This window comes from Apodemus sylvaticus, chromosome 9 (assembly GCF_947179515.1).
Source record: "Apodemus sylvaticus chromosome 9, mApoSyl1.1, whole genome shotgun sequence".
Taxonomy (NCBI): domain Eukaryota; kingdom Metazoa; phylum Chordata; class Mammalia; order Rodentia; family Muridae; genus Apodemus; species Apodemus sylvaticus.
Window position 1 is genome coordinate 107,086,285 of NC_067480.1, and position 22,758 is coordinate 107,109,042.

A 22,758-nucleotide genomic window follows, 5' to 3' on the forward strand; every position below is an offset into this window, starting at 1 on the left:
GAGATTGCTCAGTGGTTAGAGCACTGACTGCTGCTCTTCCAGAGGTCCTGAGTTCAATTCCCAGCAACCACATGGTGGCTCACCTGGGATCTGATGTCTTCTTCTGATGTGTCTGAAGAGAGCAACAGTGTACTCACATAAAATAAATAAATCTTTTTTTTTAAAAGGAATTTAAGAAATTAAAACCTATTCCTCTACAAATAATGAAGTGTGTAACTTTAATTTTTTTCAAACCTTATTTTGAATGATTGTTCTTAAACGCTATAACCTCCCTTGTAGCTCACCATCCACCACAAGTAGTGGAAAGAAAGGATGGGGGGAAGTGGACTTGTTTAGAAAGCAACTCCTGTTTGTGTTTGCCTGGAAACTGACAGTTCAGTTCACAGGTCAGCAGACAGGTCGCAGACACTTCACAGATACACCAGTAGTCCAGTTTGGTAGAGTCTGGTTAGCAAGAGCAGTGATGCGACCTAGCAGAGACAGCCAGGCCTCATCCCCGGCTCATGTCAGCAGGAGGGACCAACACTATGAGAAGTTCTCAGCTGTGCCTCTCCCAGGGAAGTGATTATCAGTGAAGACTCACAAGTGTTGCACAGGTAGCTGTCCGTCACTCCACTCTCCAAACATCACATGTCCTCCCCGGGCCTTGCCTCAGGTATATGCATCCAATCAGCCAGAGTCCCTGAAAGCGGCTAGAAACCGCAGCATACCACCAGAAGTTTTTTTGGTCCATTTCTCTCTTTGGAGTCCCAACAAATACAGCCCAACTAAGCAATGGGAGGCAGACTAAGTGTACTGTTAACAAAGAGTCCTTCATCACCTGTCCTTTCGTGTGCTTGTTTTAGCAGAACATCCTCTCTCCTGTGTCTGCTTCAGCAAAACTTTCCTTCATGAGTCTGCCATAGCCTTTCACCTGTATCCATTTTAATGAAACATTCCTTCACATTTGCCCCAGCAAAACACCATCCAACAGACTTTCCAAAGAACCCTTAAACTTTCCGCTTCAGATTTACCCACGAAGAGACCTGGGGAGCCTGGGAACACTGTTTACAGTATGGGCTGCTCCTTCTTGGAACAGGCTATCTGTGTAAGACAACATGGGCCAGTAGAGCTCAAACTCCAGGTAAGTAGAATCTGCCCATTAATTAACATGTGGAATTCTCTACGGCAGTGAGGTGATGCCCGGAGACAGAGCATTGCACAGGCTGGTCGAGACGATGTCTTTTGGATCCTGCTGAGAGAGGACAGCCACCTTACTCTGAGCCCCTCCTGGATCTGCCCCAGAACAATGTCAACAATTCCAACAGAGTTTCCACTTTCTGTAATGAGTCTGAACATGCTCATGCCATTTTCACACCGCAGATTTATATAAAGTGATGTTCTCAGCTTTGCAGATTACAGAATCAATATGTCAATTGGCTCCAAAAACTCATCAAAGATGTTCTGTATCCTGCAGCATCAGTCATGATTTAATTCCTTGTGTGAAAATAAATAAGCATGACCTCCTCATGTGATGTGTGACTTTGCCTTCCTCTCTTATACCTGCTAAATTACCTATATACTAAGTATTTGTTTTAAAATAAATTTATTTATGGTTTATTATCACTAAAAAGACCCCAATACCTAGTTTTTGCCTAATTTAATTTCTGTTAACCAGATTCCAGCTTCTGTTGATCCTCTCCCCTTAGATGAGCCAGACTGTCAGTGGCCCTTCCTTAGATAATCACCCAAACGCTTGGCCAAAGACCATCTGAAACTATGATTCTGGAGACTGTGGCCAAGCACAGTTTACACAGACCACAGTATGCTCAGAAACATCCTAAATCCCAGTTTGATAAATACGTGATAAGCCGTGGTGATACGGCTAGCTAAAGCAAAGGAATACGGAGAGGCAAAGTCTGCGCTCTGCTTCCGGCAGGCTGATCTGAAGCCGAGAACTGGCAAGAATTTCCAGTCAGCACGGTGTGTTACAAGAGCTTTAAGCCGTTTTATGAACAATACAAAACAGCACCATACAGAACACTTCCCTCCCCATCCTTTTAACGCATCTACTGAAAATTTGTTTCAACAGCTATGACTAGCATCCTTTGGGATGGAGAGCTGAACCTTTCTGGTATCTACTGGAGATTGGGGTGTTGGGCGGGACTCCCCTGAAGAAAGCTCAACCCACGAGCAGTCTGAAAGCACCCGGTTAACCAGGTCTCTTCAGTGGGACTCCTGACCTCCCTCTGTGGCTGGGGTCAAATGGCCCGGCACGCAAGAGCTGCTCTGAGTTGAGCACTTTGCCTAAGACATTTTCAACAGCAAAGGGAAACTGTATGAAAGAAGAGAACAACTCACCTGCGAACTGAAAACTGGGATATGCGTGTCCCAGGAGTGGGATGCTTGGACAACGGGGAATTAAATAGGCATATAAGGCAAAGGGGGGCTGGAGGGGCTCAGCCGACAAGCACGAGGAGCAAAGATCAGATCCCCCAATGGAACGGGGTGGGAGATCAGGGACAGCAGCACTCACCCCAAAACCCAACGCTAGCGATGAGGAGGCAGGAGGAACCCCGTCTCACTAAATAACCAGGCCAGGGAGCTCCAGGCTCTATGCAGCGCCTACCTGTCTTTAAAAGCCAAGGTGGAGGCCTGGAGAGACAGCGCAGAGGTTGAGAGCACTGACTGCTGTGCACAGGTCCTGAGTCAATCCCCAGCAACAGCGTGGTGGCTCACAACCATCTGTAATGGGGTCTGGTGCCCTCTTCTGACATGCAGACATATATGCAGGCATAGCACTGTGTATATAATACTAATAATACTAATACTACTAATACTACTAAAAAGAAAGCTAAGGTGGAGTGTGACAGAGGAGAAACCTCTGGTTTATACACACCCTTCAAGCGAGCTATCAAGCAAACAAATAACTCAAAACAAGATATTCCTTCTATGTGTCGAAATACAGATGAATCCTGAAGACACGTTATAGAAAAGAAACCATAATGCGAAGGACCATAAAGAATGTACAACTACGTGTACAAGAAACACCCTGTAAATTTATGACAGCTGGCTCGGGTTGGGGAAACAGAGGAGTGGATTCTCCTTTCCAGAGTTCTCACACTCGGCACAGCAGCACCCGGCGTGACTGAGATGGGTGAGCTGAACATCGCCTGTAACGGGGACAGGAAGCAAAGCACCAGGCGGCAGGAAACGGCATCCAGGCTGCGCGCACAGCAGTGAGGAAGGCCAAGGCTGCCCTGCTTCTCTCAGGGAGACACACAAAGCTGGCCATGTATGCAAGGGCGGGGCCTAAGAGGCCATGACATCAGCAGGAACCGGAAGCTGCAAGCTCCTCTCTCCACCAGGAAATCTCAACTGGCAATCTCAGAGACCACAATACTTGGAGAACTGCTGAAGTGCGGACCTCCTTCAGCCCAGGCCGTATGGAGAGGAGGTCCTGAGGTTCATTTCTAGCATCTTGAGACTGGTTCCAGGAAGCCCATTCTAGTCTCACCTTCGGAACTCTGGCTGTAATGACATAATTACAGCAGCCAAGACAGAAGGGATCAGAGAAGGGACATGGAGTCCCAGTGGCAAGCGCAGTCACGCTGTCATGGCCGAGCCTCTGTAGACCTGCCGTCTGCAGCACCTGCTCTAACAGCTGGCACGGCAGCCCGCTCACAAGGCTGAACTGGTCACTTCCAGAAGCACTGCGGAAGTTCAGCCTTGTGTGAGACCCTAAATGGCTGGTTTTCGTGCCCAGAGCCCATCCCAGTGGCCCTACCCCAAAAGAGAGACGCTCACCTCCGTATGTCACTAACACTCAGCAGACATGCTTGTCCCAAGCAGCCAGAGCAGCAGCTCCTGTCAGCCAAAAAGCCTTCCAAACACCTTGCCTAGGGACAAGACTCCCAGCCCCACACGCTACACAGTGGTTCTGGGCCACAGCTATATGAACTTAGTGTATACCACACCACACCACACCACAACCACAACCTGGAAGCCATCTTCAAGCGCTCATTTTTAAGGAACACGGGGTCTCCTCCTACTTATTCGGAACAGGGGCTCTGCCTAACCTAGGACCTCGGCTTCCACTTCTCTCCAACTACAGATTACAATCCACTAGTTTGATTATGAGAGCTTGGGCCAGAAGTTGCTACAGGACCAACTTGCAAGACACCCAAGTAAAGACTCCAAGAACTTGGTCCACACTGTCACCAGATCGCCCAAATAGTGTTCATCCCTGCTAAGCAATACCTAGAATGGCCAGAAGAGGGAGCTGTTTCCAAACCACAAAAACTCCGGGGATAGAGGGATCAGGGGCGGGCGTTATCACTGCCACCCCTTGGCGAAGGCTATGACAGTTCCAATAGTGAATTCTGAATTCTACAGAAAGAGCTCTATCAAACATGGCTGGCAAAGAATTTAGAAGACTGTTCACAAGAATATGCAGAAATAAATCTGCCCATGCATGGTGATTCACTGAGCCATCTCTCCAGGCCCCAGAAACATTTTTTTAAGGCACAGAAGATATCAAAGAACACACTTGGTGGTAAATGGCACATGAAGCATTCTCTAGGACTGTGCTGGCCGGCCCAGCTCTTACCTGCTGTGAGCGCTGGAGGTGTTGGGCTTCATGCGCTTTGTCCTCCTGCCTTAGAGTGACTCCCCTGAGCCTAGTGTCCTGACACAGCAAAGGGCGCCTTGGATGTTTCTTTATAGCATCCTCCGTTCAGAACCCTGTCTGAGAATGTCCCAGCAGCTCAGTTCGGTATCCTCCCTTCTGAGCTGACGCAGAATGTGTCACCAGGTAGAGGCCAGGGCTCAGGGCATTTAGTCCTGTCTCTCGGACGGCCTTACCCTGTGTAGTCTGCTGCCTAGTGTCTCAGAACAGTCAGGTGGACATTTCCCATCTCTCTAGCTGCTTATGTCAGAAAGGCCACCACTGCCAGAAAAAACACTTTATTTTACATACTAAAGTGCCAGTGAGAATTCCAGAAAGATAATTTGTACCTGACAATCAGCAGGACCAAGAGGTCCGACAGTGTGTTCAAAAATGTGATTGAGAGCTTATGGAAGAGAAAAACAAGAATAAAACAAAAACAAAACCTTGTTTCTGGTCTGAGACAAGAGTGCCTCTGCCCACATAAATGCGTGAGTTTTTAAACTTCAAAGGCAAACACATACCACAGTATTTCTGTGCGCTTTACTAGTTTCTAAAATGGTCCTATGCTGTAATATAGCGAGTCGGAAAGAGGAAGTTGAAAGGCTAAAAAAATAAAATTAAAAAAAAAAGATGACTACTTCTTCATCTGAGTTACCTGTCCTGGCCTCTCTGTCTCCTCCCATCTGCAGATGACAGTAGACATTCCCACACAGGCCCCAGCACTCTCTTGGTTCAAATCCATTCATAAACTGACCTCTTCTGGGACCTCTTGGGATAGCCTAGTCTAGAACTTGCCTGGACCCTTTCAAATGACAGGCCTTGACACCTCAGCACGGCCTGTGACCACAGAGCAATTGTGAGAGCGGTCGGAGACACTCAAGCTGAGCCACTATCACACAGGTGACCAGGACTCATAAGACTGTCCAAAGTCCTAAGGAGCCGCCACAGTGAGAAACTGTGGATTCAGGATCACTGGATGCAACCGGGGATGCCTGGGATGCCGAAACAGAGGGCGACCGTAGCAGTGACAGCAAGGACTCCAAATGAGGTCTACAGTTAAATGAGTCTACACTGGGAGACTGGGTATGGCACGCCTCTAATCCCAGCAGGGAGGCAGAGGTAGGTAGATCTCTGTTAGTTCAAGACCAACAGGTCAGGCCGCATAGAAAACAAAACAAGAGTATCGAGCCCACACAGGATGGTTCAGTGGGTAAAAGCACCTAGCAAGGAACAAGTGTTCAGCTGTGCTGTGACTTCTGTGTGACACAGAACAGAGTCTCTCATACACAACACAGTCACACAGCATACACACTACACACACACACACACACACACACACACACACACACACACACACACGAGCACACATAACTCAGATATATACTCGGGAGACAGAGAGAGAGAGAGAGAGAGAGAGAGAGAGAGAGAGAGAGAGAGAGAGAGAGAGAGAGAGAGAGAGAGAGAATATGTAACTTTTAAAGTTTTTTTTTAAGTTAACTGATGTTAATGTCCTAGTCTCAGTAGCTACTGCCGCTACTTAAGCTGCAGCAAAATAACAGGGGAGCACTGCACAATCTTTAAAATCCTTTCTCTAACTGTAACTCCAGTAATGGGGATCCTCTGCTCCCTTCTAGCCTGTGAGGGCACCAGGCACACACAGAGCTCACAGATGTGCACAGCTACACACACATACCTTTAAAAAAATAATAAAAGGCATTATGATGTCAAGTGTCTTCTCTACTTGAAACTTTCTTTTTTATTGAAAAGGGAAGTAAAAACACTTTATGATAAAATTAAAGATTTACATGGAAAATATTTCAAATAAAATAGAAGAGATACATAGAACATGTTAAAATTGACAATTTTCATGAAAAATTAAAGAGTAAAATGGTAGACATGTAAAACATTGCTAAATTAATTGAAATATGAAATAGAAACATTTTGTGATAGAATTGAAGATTTACATGGAAAATATTTCTGATAAAATTGTTGAAAAATTTTAGATGTTAAAAATTTTAAACATGTTAGAATTGAAGATTATCATGGAAAATTTTATATAGATGTAATAATGGTAGGCATAAAAGTATTCCTAAGTTGATTGAAAGTGAAATTATAAACATTTTCTGATAAACCTGAAGATTTACTAATAAAATTTACTAATAAAATAAAAGTGGAATTATAAACATTTTCTGATAAACCTTAAGATTTACTAATAAAATATTTCTAATAAAATTGAAGAAATATATAGAAAAACATGTTAAAATTAAAGATTATCATGGAAATTATACAGACAAAATGATAGGCATAAAGATAATTCTAAGTTGATTGAAGGTGTAATTATAAACATTTTCAGATAGAATGTTTACATGGAAAATATTTCTGGTAAAATTCAAGAAATACATAGAAAAACACGTTAAATTGACTATTTCATGGAAAATTTTACATATAAAATGATAAATATAAAAACTCTTTTTAAATTAATTGAAGGTGGAATTAGAAACATTTGTGATAAAATCAAAGATTTACATTGAAAACATTTCTGATAAAATAGAGGAAATATATAGAAAGACATTAAAATTGGAAGATTATCACGAAAAATAATGCAGATAAAATGGTAGACATAAAAACATTACTAAATTAATTAAAAGGAGGAATTACAAACGTTTTCTGGTAAAATTGAAGATTTACATGATAAACGTTTCTGTTAGTCTATGTCTTTTTATTGGGGAGTTGAGTCCACTGTTGTTAAGAGATATTAAGGAATAGTGATTGTTGCTTCCTGTTATTTTTATGTTTGTATGGGTATCTCCTTTTGGGTTTGTTGGAAGAAGATTACTTTATTGCTTTTTCTAGGGTGTAGTTTACCTCCTTGGGTTGGCATTTTCCATCTATTATCCTTTGTAGGGCTGGATGTCTGGGCAGATATTGTGCAAATTTGGTTTGATCATGGAATATCTTGGTTTCTCCATCTATGATGATTGAGAGTTTTACTAGATATAGTAGTCTGGGATGGCATTTGTGTTCTCTTAGGGTCTGTATGAGGTCTGCCCAGGATCTTTTAGCTTTCATCGCCTCTGGTGTGAAGTCTGGTGTGATTCTGATAGGTCTGCATTTGTAAGTAACTTGCCCTTTTTCCTTTACTGCTTTTAATATTCTTTCTTTGTTTAGTGAATTTGGTGCTTTGATTATTATGTGCCAGGAGGAATTTCTGTTCTGTTTGGAGTTCTGTTTGGAGTTCTGAAGGCTTCTTGTATGTTTATGGGCATCTCTTTCTCTAGGTTAGGAAAGTTTTCTTCTATAATTTTGTTGAAGATATTTACTGGCCCTTTAAGTTGGAAATCAATCCTCATTGTGTTCTGGAGGTCCTGGATGTTTTGGGTTACCAGCTTTATGCATTTTGCATTTTCTTTGACTGTTGAGTCAATGTTTTCTATGGTATCTTCAGCACCTGAGGTTCTTTCTTCTATCTCTTGTATTCTGTTGTTGATGCTTGCATCTATGACTCCTGAATTCTTTCCCAGGTTTTCTATCTCCAGAGATGTCTCACGTTGTGATTTCTTTATTGTTTCTACTCCCACTTTTAGATGCTGTATGGTTTTGTTCAGTTCCTTCACTTGGTTGTGCTTTCCTATAATTCTTTAAGGGATTTTTGTGTTTCTTCATTAAGGGCTTTTGCCTGTTGACTGATGTTCTTCTATATTTCTTTAAGGGAGTTATTTAAGTCTTTCTTGAAGCCCTCTATCAGCACCATGAGATATGATTTTAAATCCAACTCTTGCTTTTTTGGTGTGTTGGGGTATCTGGGACTTGCTGTGGTGGGAGAACTGGGTTCTGATGTAGCCATGTGGCCTTGGTTTCTGTTGGTAAGGTTCTTGTGCTTGCCTTTTGCCATCTGGTTATCTCTGGTGCTAGTTGGTACTGTTGTCTCTGGCCGGAGTTTGTTCCTCCTGTCGGCCTGTAAGCCTGTGTCCTTACTCCTCTGAGCTCAAAAGTGAAAGCACTGCTGGGTGATCTCTCTCTCTCCTGGCAGGTTGTGCACAGAAGGCTGTGGAGTTTCCTGGCTCCCTGGTGCAAATGGAGGGGGAAAGACTTCAGTCCCAGCTACTCCACTGATCTTAGGCCTGTGTGCTCCTAGCTGGTCCTCTCCAGAGAGAAGGTGGAGATCTCACCTCTGTGCTCAGAAGTGAAAGTGCTGCTGGGAGATCACTTTCTCCTGGAGGGCTGTGCACAGAAGGCTGTGGAGTCTCCTGGCTCCCTGGTACTTGAAACTTTTAAGGAGCTTTCCATGTGGGAGCGATGTTCAGCAAGCCTGAGCCCCTGCCCTCAGGGCCGAGTCAATGTTCCATGCTTCATTAGAACATGGCCATAACCTTCATTCTATATGATCCACCGCTAGTTGCAGGCTAAACATGGAGAGCTCAATAGTTCTAACACAGATCAAATGACTCACAAAACTGAAAATATTTACCATTGGCTATTTAAAAAAAAAAATGCCCAACAGTCCCTTTGACTTGGAGCAAAAGCAGAGCCGGTAATGACATAGAAGTCCTGTGTTCCTTTATCCCATCCCTCCGGACTGTCCCCTACTGAGCTCCAGCCACTCACAGGCCTCCTCCTGAGCATGTCAGGAATGGTGCTGTCACACTTCTTGCCCTATGACCTCTATGCCAATAAGCCCACTCCATGTCGGCCACATATGGTCACATATCCTTGCCCTATGACCTCTATGCCAATAAGCCCACTCCACATTGGCCACGTATTGGTATCATCCTTTCTGCCCTTCCCTGACCCCATTCATCCTCTCAGAGCTCCCAAACATCTTGCAAGCTACATGAACGAATGTTCTTCATCTCCAGAGAGGTCAATGTTATAGTTACTCCCTGATGTGCCCACCACAGGTCACTTCTTCCTGTTGGATCATGACTGAACTCCAGGAGATATGAAATAAATGTTTTATCAGTCATCATTTGTGTGATTTACAAACAAACATGTATATAAATATCTTAAGGGTTTATCTGCTGAAAAGCAGCAGGCCAAGATACTACTGATGCCCAAGTATGGTCATGCACAGTTTAAAATCCAGACAGCTGACTAGATCAGTACAGAGAGAGAGCAGAGTGCCTTCCACACTGTAGACGCTTGGCTCTGGCCTCCCTCCCCACCTGCCCCATGCTGGATCTATTTTGCTGCTTTAACTACTTTTCCTTCCGACTCCTTCTCTTAGCAGCTACATTCGACATCAGAGGCCACAGAACTGATCAACGAGTATCTTTATGACTGGACTGAAACTCCCCCTAATCACAGAGCAAATCACCCCTTCAGAGGCTAAGGCTGAACCCCAGAGCAGGAACAATCATACCCAGAAACCAGAATGTCCCCTCAAATGATGACAGAGATGACAGTTTCTCTTGAACGCCTTACAGATTCAGAACTGAGACACAGATCTCAGAGCACTGGCCTGACCCATATTTCCTGTCAGTCAGTCATGCAAACTCCAGAGCCCCTTCTGTTTTTCCTCTCTACCAAATCTCCAAGTTCTGTCAGCCCCTGGAAACAGACTCGGGGTCCTGAAGCCCTTCAATTGTTCTGCCTTACATGGCAAGGTTGACTGAAGCAAAGTCCTTTCTTTGTTCTCATCAATGATAATCTGGAAGTGTGGTTGAGGCTAGCCCATTAAAGATGATCTGGATGTGTAGCCAAGGCTATCCCACTGGGACTCTGAAGCCAGGACTTTAACCCTAAACTCTAGTAATTTTACCAACTTAACCTACTAAACATCTCTATGAAAATATGTCATGTGAGCATGTAGGATCCTCTAGGCACACACAGCGCAGTAGCCAACAAACAAGTACTGAGAAGGTTGAAAGGACCAACACCATGTAAATGGTGTTCTCTGACTACAATGAGCCTGAAATGGAGATTGGTTAACAGTGGGAATTGTGAGAAATTCTCAATAGGTAAGAATGTAAAAAACAGATTTCTACATAACCCGTGGGTCAAGGGAAAAAAAAAATGTAGGAACTTAGAGGTATTCTACTCTGAATAAAAAAACTAAGGGGTGTGTCAAAACATATGGGGTGTAGGGGCTGGGGAGATGGCAGAGCAGTTAAGAGCACTTACTGCTCTTGCAGGGGACCTGAGTTCAGTCCCCGGCACCTACGGCATCTCATAACGACCACCTATCACTCCAGCTCCGGGGTGATCTGCCGTTTCCTGCCTCTGCGGGTCCCACACATGTGCACGTTCCCACTCATACTCATTCATGCCCTCTCTGTGAGCTTGAAAAAACAGACCTTGAGATATAGCTACTGTGGTACTGAGAGTGAGCGGATAGCTTTGAATTGCTTACACTACTAAAGAAAAAAATCACCCACAATCTCTGCATCCATCTTTAAGGGGAAAAAAAAGCAGAAAAGTGAAACTAAAAGAAGGGTTGCTGTGAATGCCACAGAGACAGGACAGAGTCACAGGGTCTGTGTCTCCTCCACCTGCCAGCTAGCCTGAGCCCCAAGACTTCGGAGGTCTCAGAGGTGGGCAGTGGAGCTGGGACAGACGTTCACAGCCAGGACAGAAATCAGAAGAGCCAACTGTGGTGCTGCATATGGACTGCTCAGCAATCTGTACATCAAATTAGAAATCAATCTCCCCTCAAAACAGAGAGCCAACGTTAGAGAAGGAAACCTTTCAGTCTGGGGAATTTATCTGTCATTATCCCCAGTGCCTGCTTCACAGTGGTACTTCAATAACCACTCATTCAACAAGAGAAGAGTCTGAGAAAACGCAATCCCAGCGAGAGAGAGCCATGGCTGAGGCTGGCAGCACGCCTGACGTACTTCAGAGGGGGGAAAGGTTTAAAAACATGCAGGCAACTAACCTCACCGAAAGCACCCTCAAAAAGAGAGTGTCTAATAGGAAAGACTGAACCTTAGAAAGCTGTGGCGTGGTTAAGAGAGTTGGCAGGTGTCCTCAAGTTCCATCCTGGAAATCACACACCATTATCAGCAAGACCAGACACAAGAACCACACGCTTCATTTTGAAATATTAACAACTGAAATTCTCAGGCTCAAGTGGGCATGGCTTTGTCTCAAAGACCAGAGATGACAAACAAGAAGAGTTCTGTGACTGAAGGAAAGTTGGCAAGTTTGTTTTTGTAAAGCAGTAGTAGTAGTAATATAATTATTGCCTACATGCCTAGAACACATCTTTATCCCCTGTTAGCCAGTAGCCTAAAAACCCAAACCCTCAATGACTCATAAAATGCAAGTAAAATTCAAAATAGTAAGAAAAAAGGTTTCTGAGCAGAGTGTATCAACAAACTTATTGAGAAAAAACAAAAGACAGAGGAAGGGAAAGGGAGAGAGAAGGGGGGGGGGGGAAAGAAACTTGTGAGCAATGACTTGACCATTAACTTAAGGAAACGAACAAAGAAAACCACACTCAACTGAAGATGTTGCCATAGAGAAGCCACTGCAATGATTCTGAAGGTGTTTGGAACACAAGGGCTTCAAAGTCTGAAGCAATCCTAAAGAGACCAAAACTGTAGGACCGGACTTGTGCATCATCGTCAATATTTCATGCCAACCTACAGGAGGTGTTGAAGTGCTGATATGAGATTTAGCTCCAAATCCAGATAATGAAATACAACAGTTAAAAAAAAAAAAACCTCACACCTAACAGTCACTGGCTTTCAATAAATATGTCAGAGAGACCACAGTGTTCTTGCAACACAGGCAACTGTGGTAATAAATGGATGACGGCCGGATCTTTCACATTACCTTATACCTTATCAGAAGCTAACTCAATGGAGCATAGTCCTGATGTGAAAGTTAAAAGCATGGCCATTTTCAGAAGGATCACAGTGGGCTGGGTTCTCTTACATCAATAAATAATCAAGAAAACGCCCCCACGTACATGCCCACAGGTCATCTGGATAGAAGCAAATCCATCAACTCCGGTCCCTACTTCCAAGAACATAAATTTGTTTCAAGTTGGCAAAAACTAACCCTGGCAACCATATGGCACCTCAGAGACAGCTGTTCATGAGAAGCTTCACTGAGAAGAGCTTTTCTCAATCAAGACAGGAGGAAAGACATCCAAAGGACAGCAGTGCTTGCTGAACACTGATAACTGCAGCAGGGAGCTGGAACAGACCGTGAAGAGGAGAAGGAGGGAGCAAAATACACCAGCCCTGTGCAGAAAGCAGGCAAACCTAACAGGGCAGAGGCAGCGTGGCACAACACCACACAGCCATCTCACCCTGTGTGGTGGATGGCTCTGTGCTGCTTGCTCTCCTAGGAGAGGCTGTCTGCAATGAGGAATGAGTGCTTCCTGTGAACCAACTCCCTAATGAATAAAGGAGCCAATCACTGGGTAAGTAGGCGGGATTTCTGGATCGGAGAGAGGAAGAGAGGAAGCAGGAGGGAGTGGGTCAGCAGAAGGGTGAGATGTAGCTGATAGAGTTTCCTGGTATCATGGAGGATCCACAAGGATCTACCACTGGATGGATCAGATTTTAATAAAAACAGCTTACAAGATTAGGTTTTGGTGGTTGCGCCCAGAGATTGAGTTACCATTGATTGCTTCGGAACTAAGTTTGTGTTGTGTTTTCCTTCATGCAGTGGTTCGTCTGGGGTCAGAGAGAAAGGCATGGCAACAAAGTGTGGGTTTGCCAGATGTGCACCACAAAGGTTTGGGGGATTTGAAACACAGGGTTAGCGTGGTAGTAACCTACCACTGGGAACCTAGTGAGCAGGGTGGAGACATTTCAGGTGCTCTGGGCCAGTGAATTTCCAGTGCATGGCCGGCCAGGCTGCTGGGGCAGAGAGTTAGAGGCCAGTTCTACTTTTTTAATATTTCACACAACAACCCTGCAGCCAAATGGCAGCCTCAAAAGCAAATTAGTCTAATAACAGACATGGAAGCCTGTGTATTAATGCCGTGGAATGCACTAAGCAAGATAACCTAACAAGAAAGGCAGCTTGGGATAGAGGAGGGGCAGAGAGGAAAAAGCAAACCCACCAATTTTAGTGTATTCCGTAATAGGAAACTCTCTAAAGACCACCTAAGAAACCGAAAGATCCACAAAAGACTCAATACAATGTTTTGAAGTGGGAACTGGAGTGGGGAAGGACATGTACTAATGCACACCTGCAGGCCCAGCTATCTGTGAGGCTGGTGCAAAAAGATCACTAGCTCAAGGCCTCCCTGACACCTCTTTCAAAAACTAAAAGGTTTTCTTTAAAAGCCTGGTTATACCACTAATCCTAGCAAGCCTGAGGCCTTGAATCCAATTCCCAGTGGGGATGGGAGGACGGAGGTGGGAAGTGGGGGTGGGGGACAGGGACAGATGACCAGGCTTACTCTAAGCTGGGAGCTAAGCACATTTTGAAGTGATTCAGGAAGGAAGAGAATCAAGTGTGTGGAATACTAGACAAAGAAGTCAAAAGAGAGTACAGGAAACAATGCTGCCAGCCAGTGAGGCTGAACTCACTTGACCCTGCCCCCAAACCACTAATAAATGTACCAGTGAATTAAAAAATACTGGCTGAAACTGGACATGGTAGCATATACTTCCGAATTCTCAGTTCTGGGAAGCAGAGGCAGGAGAGTTTGAGCCAGCCTGGTCTAGTGAATTCCAGGCCAGTCAGGGCTACATAGTGAGCCACTATCTCGAAACATTCACTAATTCATTAAGTTAATTAACTAACTAAAATTTTAGCTGGACAACAGACCATTAAGATGAGCTTTTAAAGAACCTATATTCCTAATGATGTAAATATTGTCATTTATAAAACAAAACTGTAAGAGAAGAATTTAAAACATTAGGGAAAATAGTTAATTCGTCTCTTACTCTAAATGAGTCTTTCCAAAGCCTTGGCAATCATAGTTTTCAACAACATCCCTACTTGTCAGTCATGCAGGCTGAGTTGTGCCTGACAACTATATCAAAAAACCACACTCTCTCTCTAATCCACTAAAAGAGCATCTAACCACCAACACAGCCGTGCAACCACATGAACTTCCTGTTCCGTTTGGTGGCCATCTAAAAAATTTAAGGGTTTTTCTTTTCTTTTTGAAACAAGATATAGCCCCATCAGATAGGATCTTAGCTGCACCCAGCAGAAACTGCAAGCATTGCTGTGGTGGTTTGTATATGGCTTAGCCCAGGGAATGGCACGTTTACAAGCAGTGGCCTTGTTTGGGTGGGTGGGGCCTTGTTGGGGTGGGTGGGGCCTTGTTGGGGTGGGTGTGGCCTCGTAGGCCTGGGCTTTAAGACCCTCATCCTAGCTTCCTGGAAGCCAGTCTTCTCCTAGCTGCCTTCGGAACAAGAGGTGGAACTCTTAGCTCCTCCAGCCCCACGTCTGCCTGGAGCTGCCATGCTTCCTGCATCATGATACTGCCTGAACCTATGAGCCAGCCCCAGGGAAATGTCCTTGATAAGAGTTGCCTTCCTCATGGTTTCTGCTCAGGGCAGTAAAACCCTAAGACAATAGCCAACAACAGCAGCAGCAAAAGATTTACTGGAAGCTGGCTGGGGTGAATGCCTGCAACTGGAGCTGGGTTGAGGAACCAGACTGGGATGATGCAGAAATAAAGTCACAGGTTTTCCTTTTGTTGATGTTTTCTTTCTTGATGTTTTGCAGGCATCACAAGCAGGAATAAAGACAAAGACAATGGCCTCTAAGCACAGTCTGTTACCAGAGTCCATCTGATCCCCTATCCCGTATATTTTATTTTTAATATGTATTTACTTGGAGACAGGGGATGTGCTATGGTGTGCATATGGAGATCAGAGGGGTAACTTGAAATACTATAATTAAACTCTAAAAGTTACAAAAACTGAAAATGGACCAACTACTTGGGGCCCACAAAGAACTCTCCAGAACAAACAGGCCGTCTATCTTGGCCCCTTCTAAAGTTCTGAACTGAGAGAAGCAAAGGACAGAATCGTAGCTAATGATTACTCTCCCAAAGATAAACATCTTTTGATCCTTTCCAAAAAGGATGGGGGATTGGGGGGCTGGAGAGATGAATCGGTGGTTAAGAGCACTGACTGCTCTTTCAAAGGACCCAGGTTCCATTCCCAGCACCTACGTGGTGGCTCACAACTGTCTGTTAACTCTGTTCCTATGGAATCTAACCCCTTCTTCTGGGTTCCACTGATAGCAGGCATGCACCCAAACACAGATGCAGGCATAGCATCTGCAGTGGCTATTCCTGGTTGTCAACTTGACTATATCTGGAATGAACTACAATCAAGAATTGGAAGGCTCACCCGTGATCCTAATCTTGAGGCTCAGAGATATAAGTTTCTGACCTGGATCTTGGCATGGAGATCTTGAAGCATAGTGGCTATGAATCCCAGAAGATTAAGACAAGGAGATCTCTGAGTTCAAAGTCATCTGGGATTAAAGGCAAGGTGGTACATTTAATTTGGTCCACACCCTCTTCTGGAGACCTACAGCCTTTAATCTGGGCCACACCCTCTGCTGGAGACCTATATAAGGACATTAGAAGAAGAAAGACTCACTCTTCCTTGCCTGCTTGCCTTGTGGGACTGAGCAACTGCTAGATCCTTGGACTTCCATCCACAGCTGCTGCTGACCATTGTTGGCGAGGTGAACTACAGACTGTAAGTCATTGACAAATTCCCTAACTATATAGAGACCGCCCATATGTTCTGTGACTCTAGAGAACCCTGACTAATACAGCATCCAAACACAAAAATACTTTGATCTTTCTCTGGGGTCTAGCCAGATAAGTGTAGTCCTCACATCCCGGAAACTTCTCTTTGCAATGGACAGAGACCATTACGGAAAACCACAACCCATCAATACGCAGAACTGTGGAGCCCAGCCTATCCACAGTACAAATCCTGCACTGAAGGCTCAGGGGATTGCTTCATGAGGGGTGGAAAGACAAAGAGGTGGAGAAATGGCATTTACTCTGAGATCGTGTCTCCTGAGAATGTCAGAAGCCACACTCATAAAGTCTCGTCAGCATGGCTGCCTAGACACACACTAAACAAAGACAGCACCAACAGCCATGGAAGGCCCACAGCCTCAACCGTGCACAAAGAGCTGCAGGCCACTGAGGAAGGCTGAGGTTCTGAGAAAATGCACGGTCTTCTCCAGGGAAAGCACACAGATCTGTTTTCCAATACCAAGAGGTCAGCCCTGAAAACGCACCTGAGTAACACTAAACACATCAAGCAGGCTGTATTTATATATCTTGGGCACATGCAAGCTATATAACACACATGTATATATAACTTCTGTGTAACAGCAATTTATGAAGCATTAGGTCATGAGTTTGAAAGAATGCAAGAAAGGGTTTAGGGACACTGGGAGGAAAAGAGAAATCCCAAAACCCAAAAATAATTCAAATAATAAAAGTGAACACTTTAAATTTTAAAATGAAAACTAAGGGATATACAAATAAAAATACAGAGAGGAAAAAGCAACACTAGTGAAGCAGAGATGGCCCACAGTGACCTACACATTCTCTTTAGAGATCAGTACTTCAGAATGCAGTCTTTCATAGCCTTAGCTGGCTCTGAACTTCCAGCAATCCTCCTGCCTCAGCCTCCTACGATCTGAGTTTACAAGCATGCACAAGCATGCCCAGCAGCTCCAGAATCTTTTCATTCTTAATCTCTCCTCATATTATTTAAACCAGAGATATTCGTGCCTTCATAGAAATCCCTGAATTGCCTGAAAAAAATTGCGTTTTTTTTTTTTTCATATGTGCCTGTTAGTGCTAACATTAATTTAACTGGGAGAACAGAGGTGGCCTCACAGAAGGTGATCAGCTGGGACGGAGAAAGAAGGGAGTGGAAAGTTAGAGGCAGACTTTAGAGTAACACACAGAACGGAGAACACGCAGCTCTGTACGAGACACTAGGCTCAGGATTAGCACCACCCATAGGAGCATATGGAGACCGCAAGAGCAGCAGTTTAAGGAGACTAGACTCACTACGTTCTGGACAAATTGAGAGTTGCCTCTCTTAGTCACTGTGCTATTACAGTGAGGAGACACCATGACCAAGGACAATTATTACAGGAGAAAGCACTCAACTGGGGGCTGGCTTACAGTTTCAGAGGTTCAGTCCATTATCATCATGGTGGGAATATAGAGGCATGCAGGCAGAACATCCTGGAAACAGTAGCTTAGAACTACATCCTGAGCCCACAGGTAAAGTGGGGGACCCTGGGTTCAGCATGGGATTTTGAAACCTTGAAGTCATCCCCAGTGACACACATCCCCAAATGAAGCCATCCATGCCTCTTAATCCTTCTAATCTTTTAAAATATTGCCACTCACTGATAAGGAAGCATTCAAACCTATGAACCTATGGGGGCCACTCTTACTCAAACCACTACAGGGCTCATTAAACACATATGACATTGTCAAGTAAAAAACACGTCCCTATGAAGTTATCAAGTAGGCATGTGGAAACAGGAGCTGAGGAGGAGTCTGAGATCTCCAGTCACCCTGTGCACAAATCATGCTCAAGGCCACAGAAGAGGGACCTGTTGTTACTGGTGCTTGACAAACACCTAGGGAAACACTTCTCACTGATCCATCGAGACTCAACTAGATTTAGCAATGACTTTAAACTGCCTAGTGGCTGAATCCAGTGAAACACCGCAATTCTTCTGTTCACGATAGGTCTTCTGCATTGGAATTCTATGGAGAAATATGCACACACACTGCCACCCAAGAGAGGGCTTTTCAGAGGGGGCACTGCTGACACAGCCTGGCCTGCCCAGTCCCCAGCCTCTCCCCATGAATGCCCACACTGCTTCCCTGAAGGAATGCAGAGCACAAATGGGACAAAGGCGTGATTCCCACAGGAGCTGAAGGAGTGGAGGATCTGGACAAGGAAAGCAGCCTCCTCAAGAGGCAGAATGTACCCTGCATGCAGGTCCTCTGGAGATACACAGAGACGTCGCCTCAGTGAGCAGCTGAACAGAAGTGGCAAAGGAGATTCACACACCTATGTCCACTCGTCCTGAATTATTGTTCAAGTGGATAAAGATGATCCTTTTAGTCTTGAGCCTTTCCCCATTAAAATTAATATTCTCACTGTAAGTTAATTCAAACTTCATAAAAATGTTTCTGGCAGAAAGTAGGATCACCCATAATCCCGAAGCTCAAGGCACCTACTAGCTACTACAGTTTGATTATATCCCAAGAGACAGTTCTTATTTTATTGATGCACATTGAGGAGTTTTATGTAAGTATTTATCTGCTTAGATCTATTTTTGAACTTGCAAACGTCTATGCCGAAATTCGGTTTTAGACACACAGTGGTAAAACAAAAGCGTACTTCAATATTCCCAGTCCTTGCTTAACTGCTTTCCTAGAAGAGGTAGGTGCCCATCTTCAGGGCAGAGGCATGGGATTGGCACGTTTGGTTACTTAAAATGTGAATAAAGGTAACTTAAAAGGAAAAAGAATCATAATAAACAAGTTTGTATTTGTTAATACAAATTACTTCAAAGAGGACTGTTTCCTCATATATGAAAATAAGCAAATTTTATAAAAACAATTTTAAATGCAAATGGTCAGAAATCACACAAACCAACATTTAATTCCACACTGGAGAGATGGCTCAGAGGTTAAGAGTACTGACTGTTCTTCTAGAGGTCCTGAGTTCAATTCCCAGCAAACACATGGTGACTCATAACCACCCATAATGAGATCTGACGCCCTCTTCTGGTGTGCCTGAAGACAGCAATTGTGTACTCACATAAATAAAATAAATAAATCTTAAAAAAAATTTAATTCCATACAGTAAAGAAATCCAAATTAAATAAAAACAAATAATTACTTTTTAACCTAACAGTTTCCAAACTGATTTGTGTCTAAGGCCCAAGCGAAGTACCAAGTTTCTCTGTTTTTTCCCATTAGCTTCTCATTCTTGTTTCTCAAGTGTCCTTTTGTCAACCATTCCAGTCAAATACGTTATTTGTCCTCCAATGGTTGACTCGCCTGCATCAGGAATGCCTGATGAATACTGTATTTGCGTGTTCTTTCTTAGGAGCTCCAGGTGGTGTGCCACTGACTTGGCTCTGGTATTTCTTCCTCCTCCTCCATCATTTCTTGGGTACTTTCTTCTGGTGGCCTTCCATCCCCTGAGGGACCACCCCTTGGCTCATTTCTTCTTTGTGTTCCCATGATTCTTCTGGGGACATTCCCGCCTCTCCATTTTCTACAACAGGTTCTGAACAGTCCATGCTAGCAGTTCTACTTGAACCATCACACAGTGACTGACTGCTCTTGAGAGGACTCCGCAGGTTTCGAAGGGCTGCTGCCTGCTCCGTGGTGGTAGCCTCTGGGGATGGCAGTGGCTGGGCCAGATCCCACAGTGTGGACCAATAAAGTGCGTGGGGACGAAGGGCGTGGCATTGACATTGAGTTGCAGGCTGAAAGCCACAATGGGGTTCTCATGCCACTGCTGCTGCTGCTGCATCCGTCTCTTTCCAGCAGTAGGGTTAGGGTCGCCGCTGCCCCTGCGGCTGCCTCCTCAGCCACCGCTGGGATCCATGATGAGGGTTGGGGGAACTTGTGTGTGTGTGTGTGTGTGTGTGTGTGTGTGTGTGTGTGAGTGTGTGTGTGTGTGTGTGTGTGTGTGTGTGTGTGTGAGATGAAGAGAGGGCGGGAAATGGAGGGGGGGCAGCCAACCCAGGAGGAGCAGACCGAGCTGACCCAGGGAGGACAGCAAGACTGGGGAGGGGGCAGCCAGGGTTCACTCTCTGGCATCTGGGCAGCAGCTTCCCCAGGACCGCAGTCCCCATGTCCTTGTACTTATTGATAATTGGCAGTCTGATTAGTCCATCAACCGATCTACTTAAGTTTTGCAAATTATCCAGATATGGAGTAAATGTTAAGTCAATGTACCAATGTAGCAGACTGTACACTCGCGACCAGGGCGACAATAGCTCAACCTTCCTCGTATGTGTGAGGATCTCCTGCCACCCACCCCAACTGCAGCCGCTGCCGGCCTCACTGCCAACCCCACGTTTTCACATATGTATATTTTAATGTGTTTGGACACTGGACTTCAGTTGTACAGCTACACAACACTTCATTTACAGACTTGATGTTGTTGCTGATCACTGAAGGAACTCAAAAACTTACCCAGAGATCATAAATTGAAAACAAAAATGACTCTGAAACAAGATTGCAGAATATTTGGGAGCCAGGAAAAAAATGATGCTGGTACCTTTAATCTTTTAAAGTCTTTATCCCCACCACACCCCCAGCATAAAAAAGGTTCACAATTCAACAACATATACGAAACGACACTCTGGTATCTGTGTATACAAGCCATAGGAAGAATTAACATTCTGAAAACTAATGTTTCTGTTTGTGTGAAGAGCAAGTTAAGTTCCATTATGTGTCTCATGACTGAATTTAGTGGTGCGTGTGTGCTTACCTCTGAGACCTGGGGACTCATTGAAAGGAAATGAAGAACTCTGAAACACTGGGACTGGGCCTGATCTAACACTGCAACCTGAAGCTCTTCCACGTAAGGGCAAAGGTCAAGCCCTGACCCCAGAGCCCACTGGTGACACAGAAGGGTTCTGCCCTATGCTCCAGGCCAGCCCTTCGCCATTCTAAAACCCGAGGCGAAAAGCTGATTCTCAGCCTTCCCAACGTGCGGCCCTTTAATACACCTCACGTGTGGTAACCCCGACATAGCTACTCCATAACCGTAATTTTGCTACTGTTATGAATCATAATGTAAATATCTGATATACAGGATAGCGATATGCGATCCCCAAAGGGGCCATGATCCCCAGGTTGAGAACCACTGGTTTCAGTGCTTCTAGAAACACATGCAAAAATTTGGTTAGCAGCTTAACTCTCAGATCACGTATGGTGGAAGAAATAACAAGAAATTACCTCTCCTATGAAGACGACTATAACACAGTCCAGCTTCTCTTCAGGATACAGATTATCAATAAGGGAGTGAAGGGTTTCTACGAGGTAAGATTTAACTTCTCTCTTCACAGTAGGAATTCCCATTACTATTGAAACTGGAAAAAAAATACAGTAATTATGTGAAGAGATTTTATAATAAGATTTTATAAACAAGAAAAGACTTTATAATAACGAATACAGACAACAACTTTATAGGGGTAATTGAGGGATTCAATTTTAGAGAGAAGAAATAAAAGGGAATAATAATATCTATAACACCATAATTCCCTTCTATGTGGCAAAGCCAGGGTTGTGTGCAAACAACACAGCAAATAAGTGGCACTAATAAAAAACTACGGCAAGCCGGCTGCTCCGGCTCTTCACTCCACATGCCAAGCTCAGAAACCCTGAGACATCTTATGAATAGACATCATGCATCTTGGAAGCTCAAGGGAACACTGAAGAAACATTGGGCAACTACATATCTGGGGACAAGCCACAAAATAACCAGACAATGCTCTTTACAGTGTCAAGATAAAGTACTACTCCAGACAGAAAAGGCTAAGGAAGCTTGACGTGTAATCAACGTGGGCTCCCGAGTCAGAACAGAAAAGAGGCCCAGCACAATCTTGAGTGACATCTATGATCCATCAGCAGTAGAGCACCGGCGTGAACTTCCTAGTTTGGGTCCCTGTCCTTAGTATTGATGGTGGAAGTATTTGAGGGTGCGGGGTCCTCCCCTGGTAGAGGGACCTCTGTAAACTAAAGGTTCTGTACAACACTCTAAAGTTCCAAAATTATAGTTTCTACCATACTGCTTGTTATGAATGCAAATTTACTCTTCCTGCATGAAGTAACAATTTGGATGTAATTGGACTAATTTCACATTTGCTTATGTGTGATTTCTTCTCTGAGACACACAGTAGATGGGCACTAGGAAAATAAATCCACCTAAGCTGAGTTTGGAAAAATGAGCTGACCTGTGCGGGAAATGCAAAATGCATACACCGTAAACCTCTACCAGCTGCTAGGAAAGGCAACCGCCCACATCATCCGCACAGGGTTATAAGACTGCGCTGGGCTTCGGACAGCTCACTCTGGACCTCTCACAACAGCCTCTAGACTGCAGCTCTCCTGTGATCAACTCTTATCACGGAAGCCTTGTGGTGTCCATATT

General features: G+C 44.5%; 1 protein-coding gene across 2 annotated transcripts in view; it reads right to left on the minus strand.

Moving 5' to 3' along the window:
* The window catches only part of Mgat4a (alpha-1,3-mannosyl-glycoprotein 4-beta-N-acetylglucosaminyltransferase A), a 99,816-nt gene that overhangs the window by 29,527 nt on the left and 47,531 nt on the right, over nt 1-22,758 (minus strand). For both annotated transcript variants that reach the window (XM_052193021.1, XM_052193020.1), the window contains exon 5: nt 21,564-21,697. In XM_052193021.1, the coding sequence (XP_052048981.1) occupies nt 21,564-21,697 (134 nt within the window). The remainder of the gene's footprint in view (nt 1-21,563; nt 21,698-22,758) is intronic.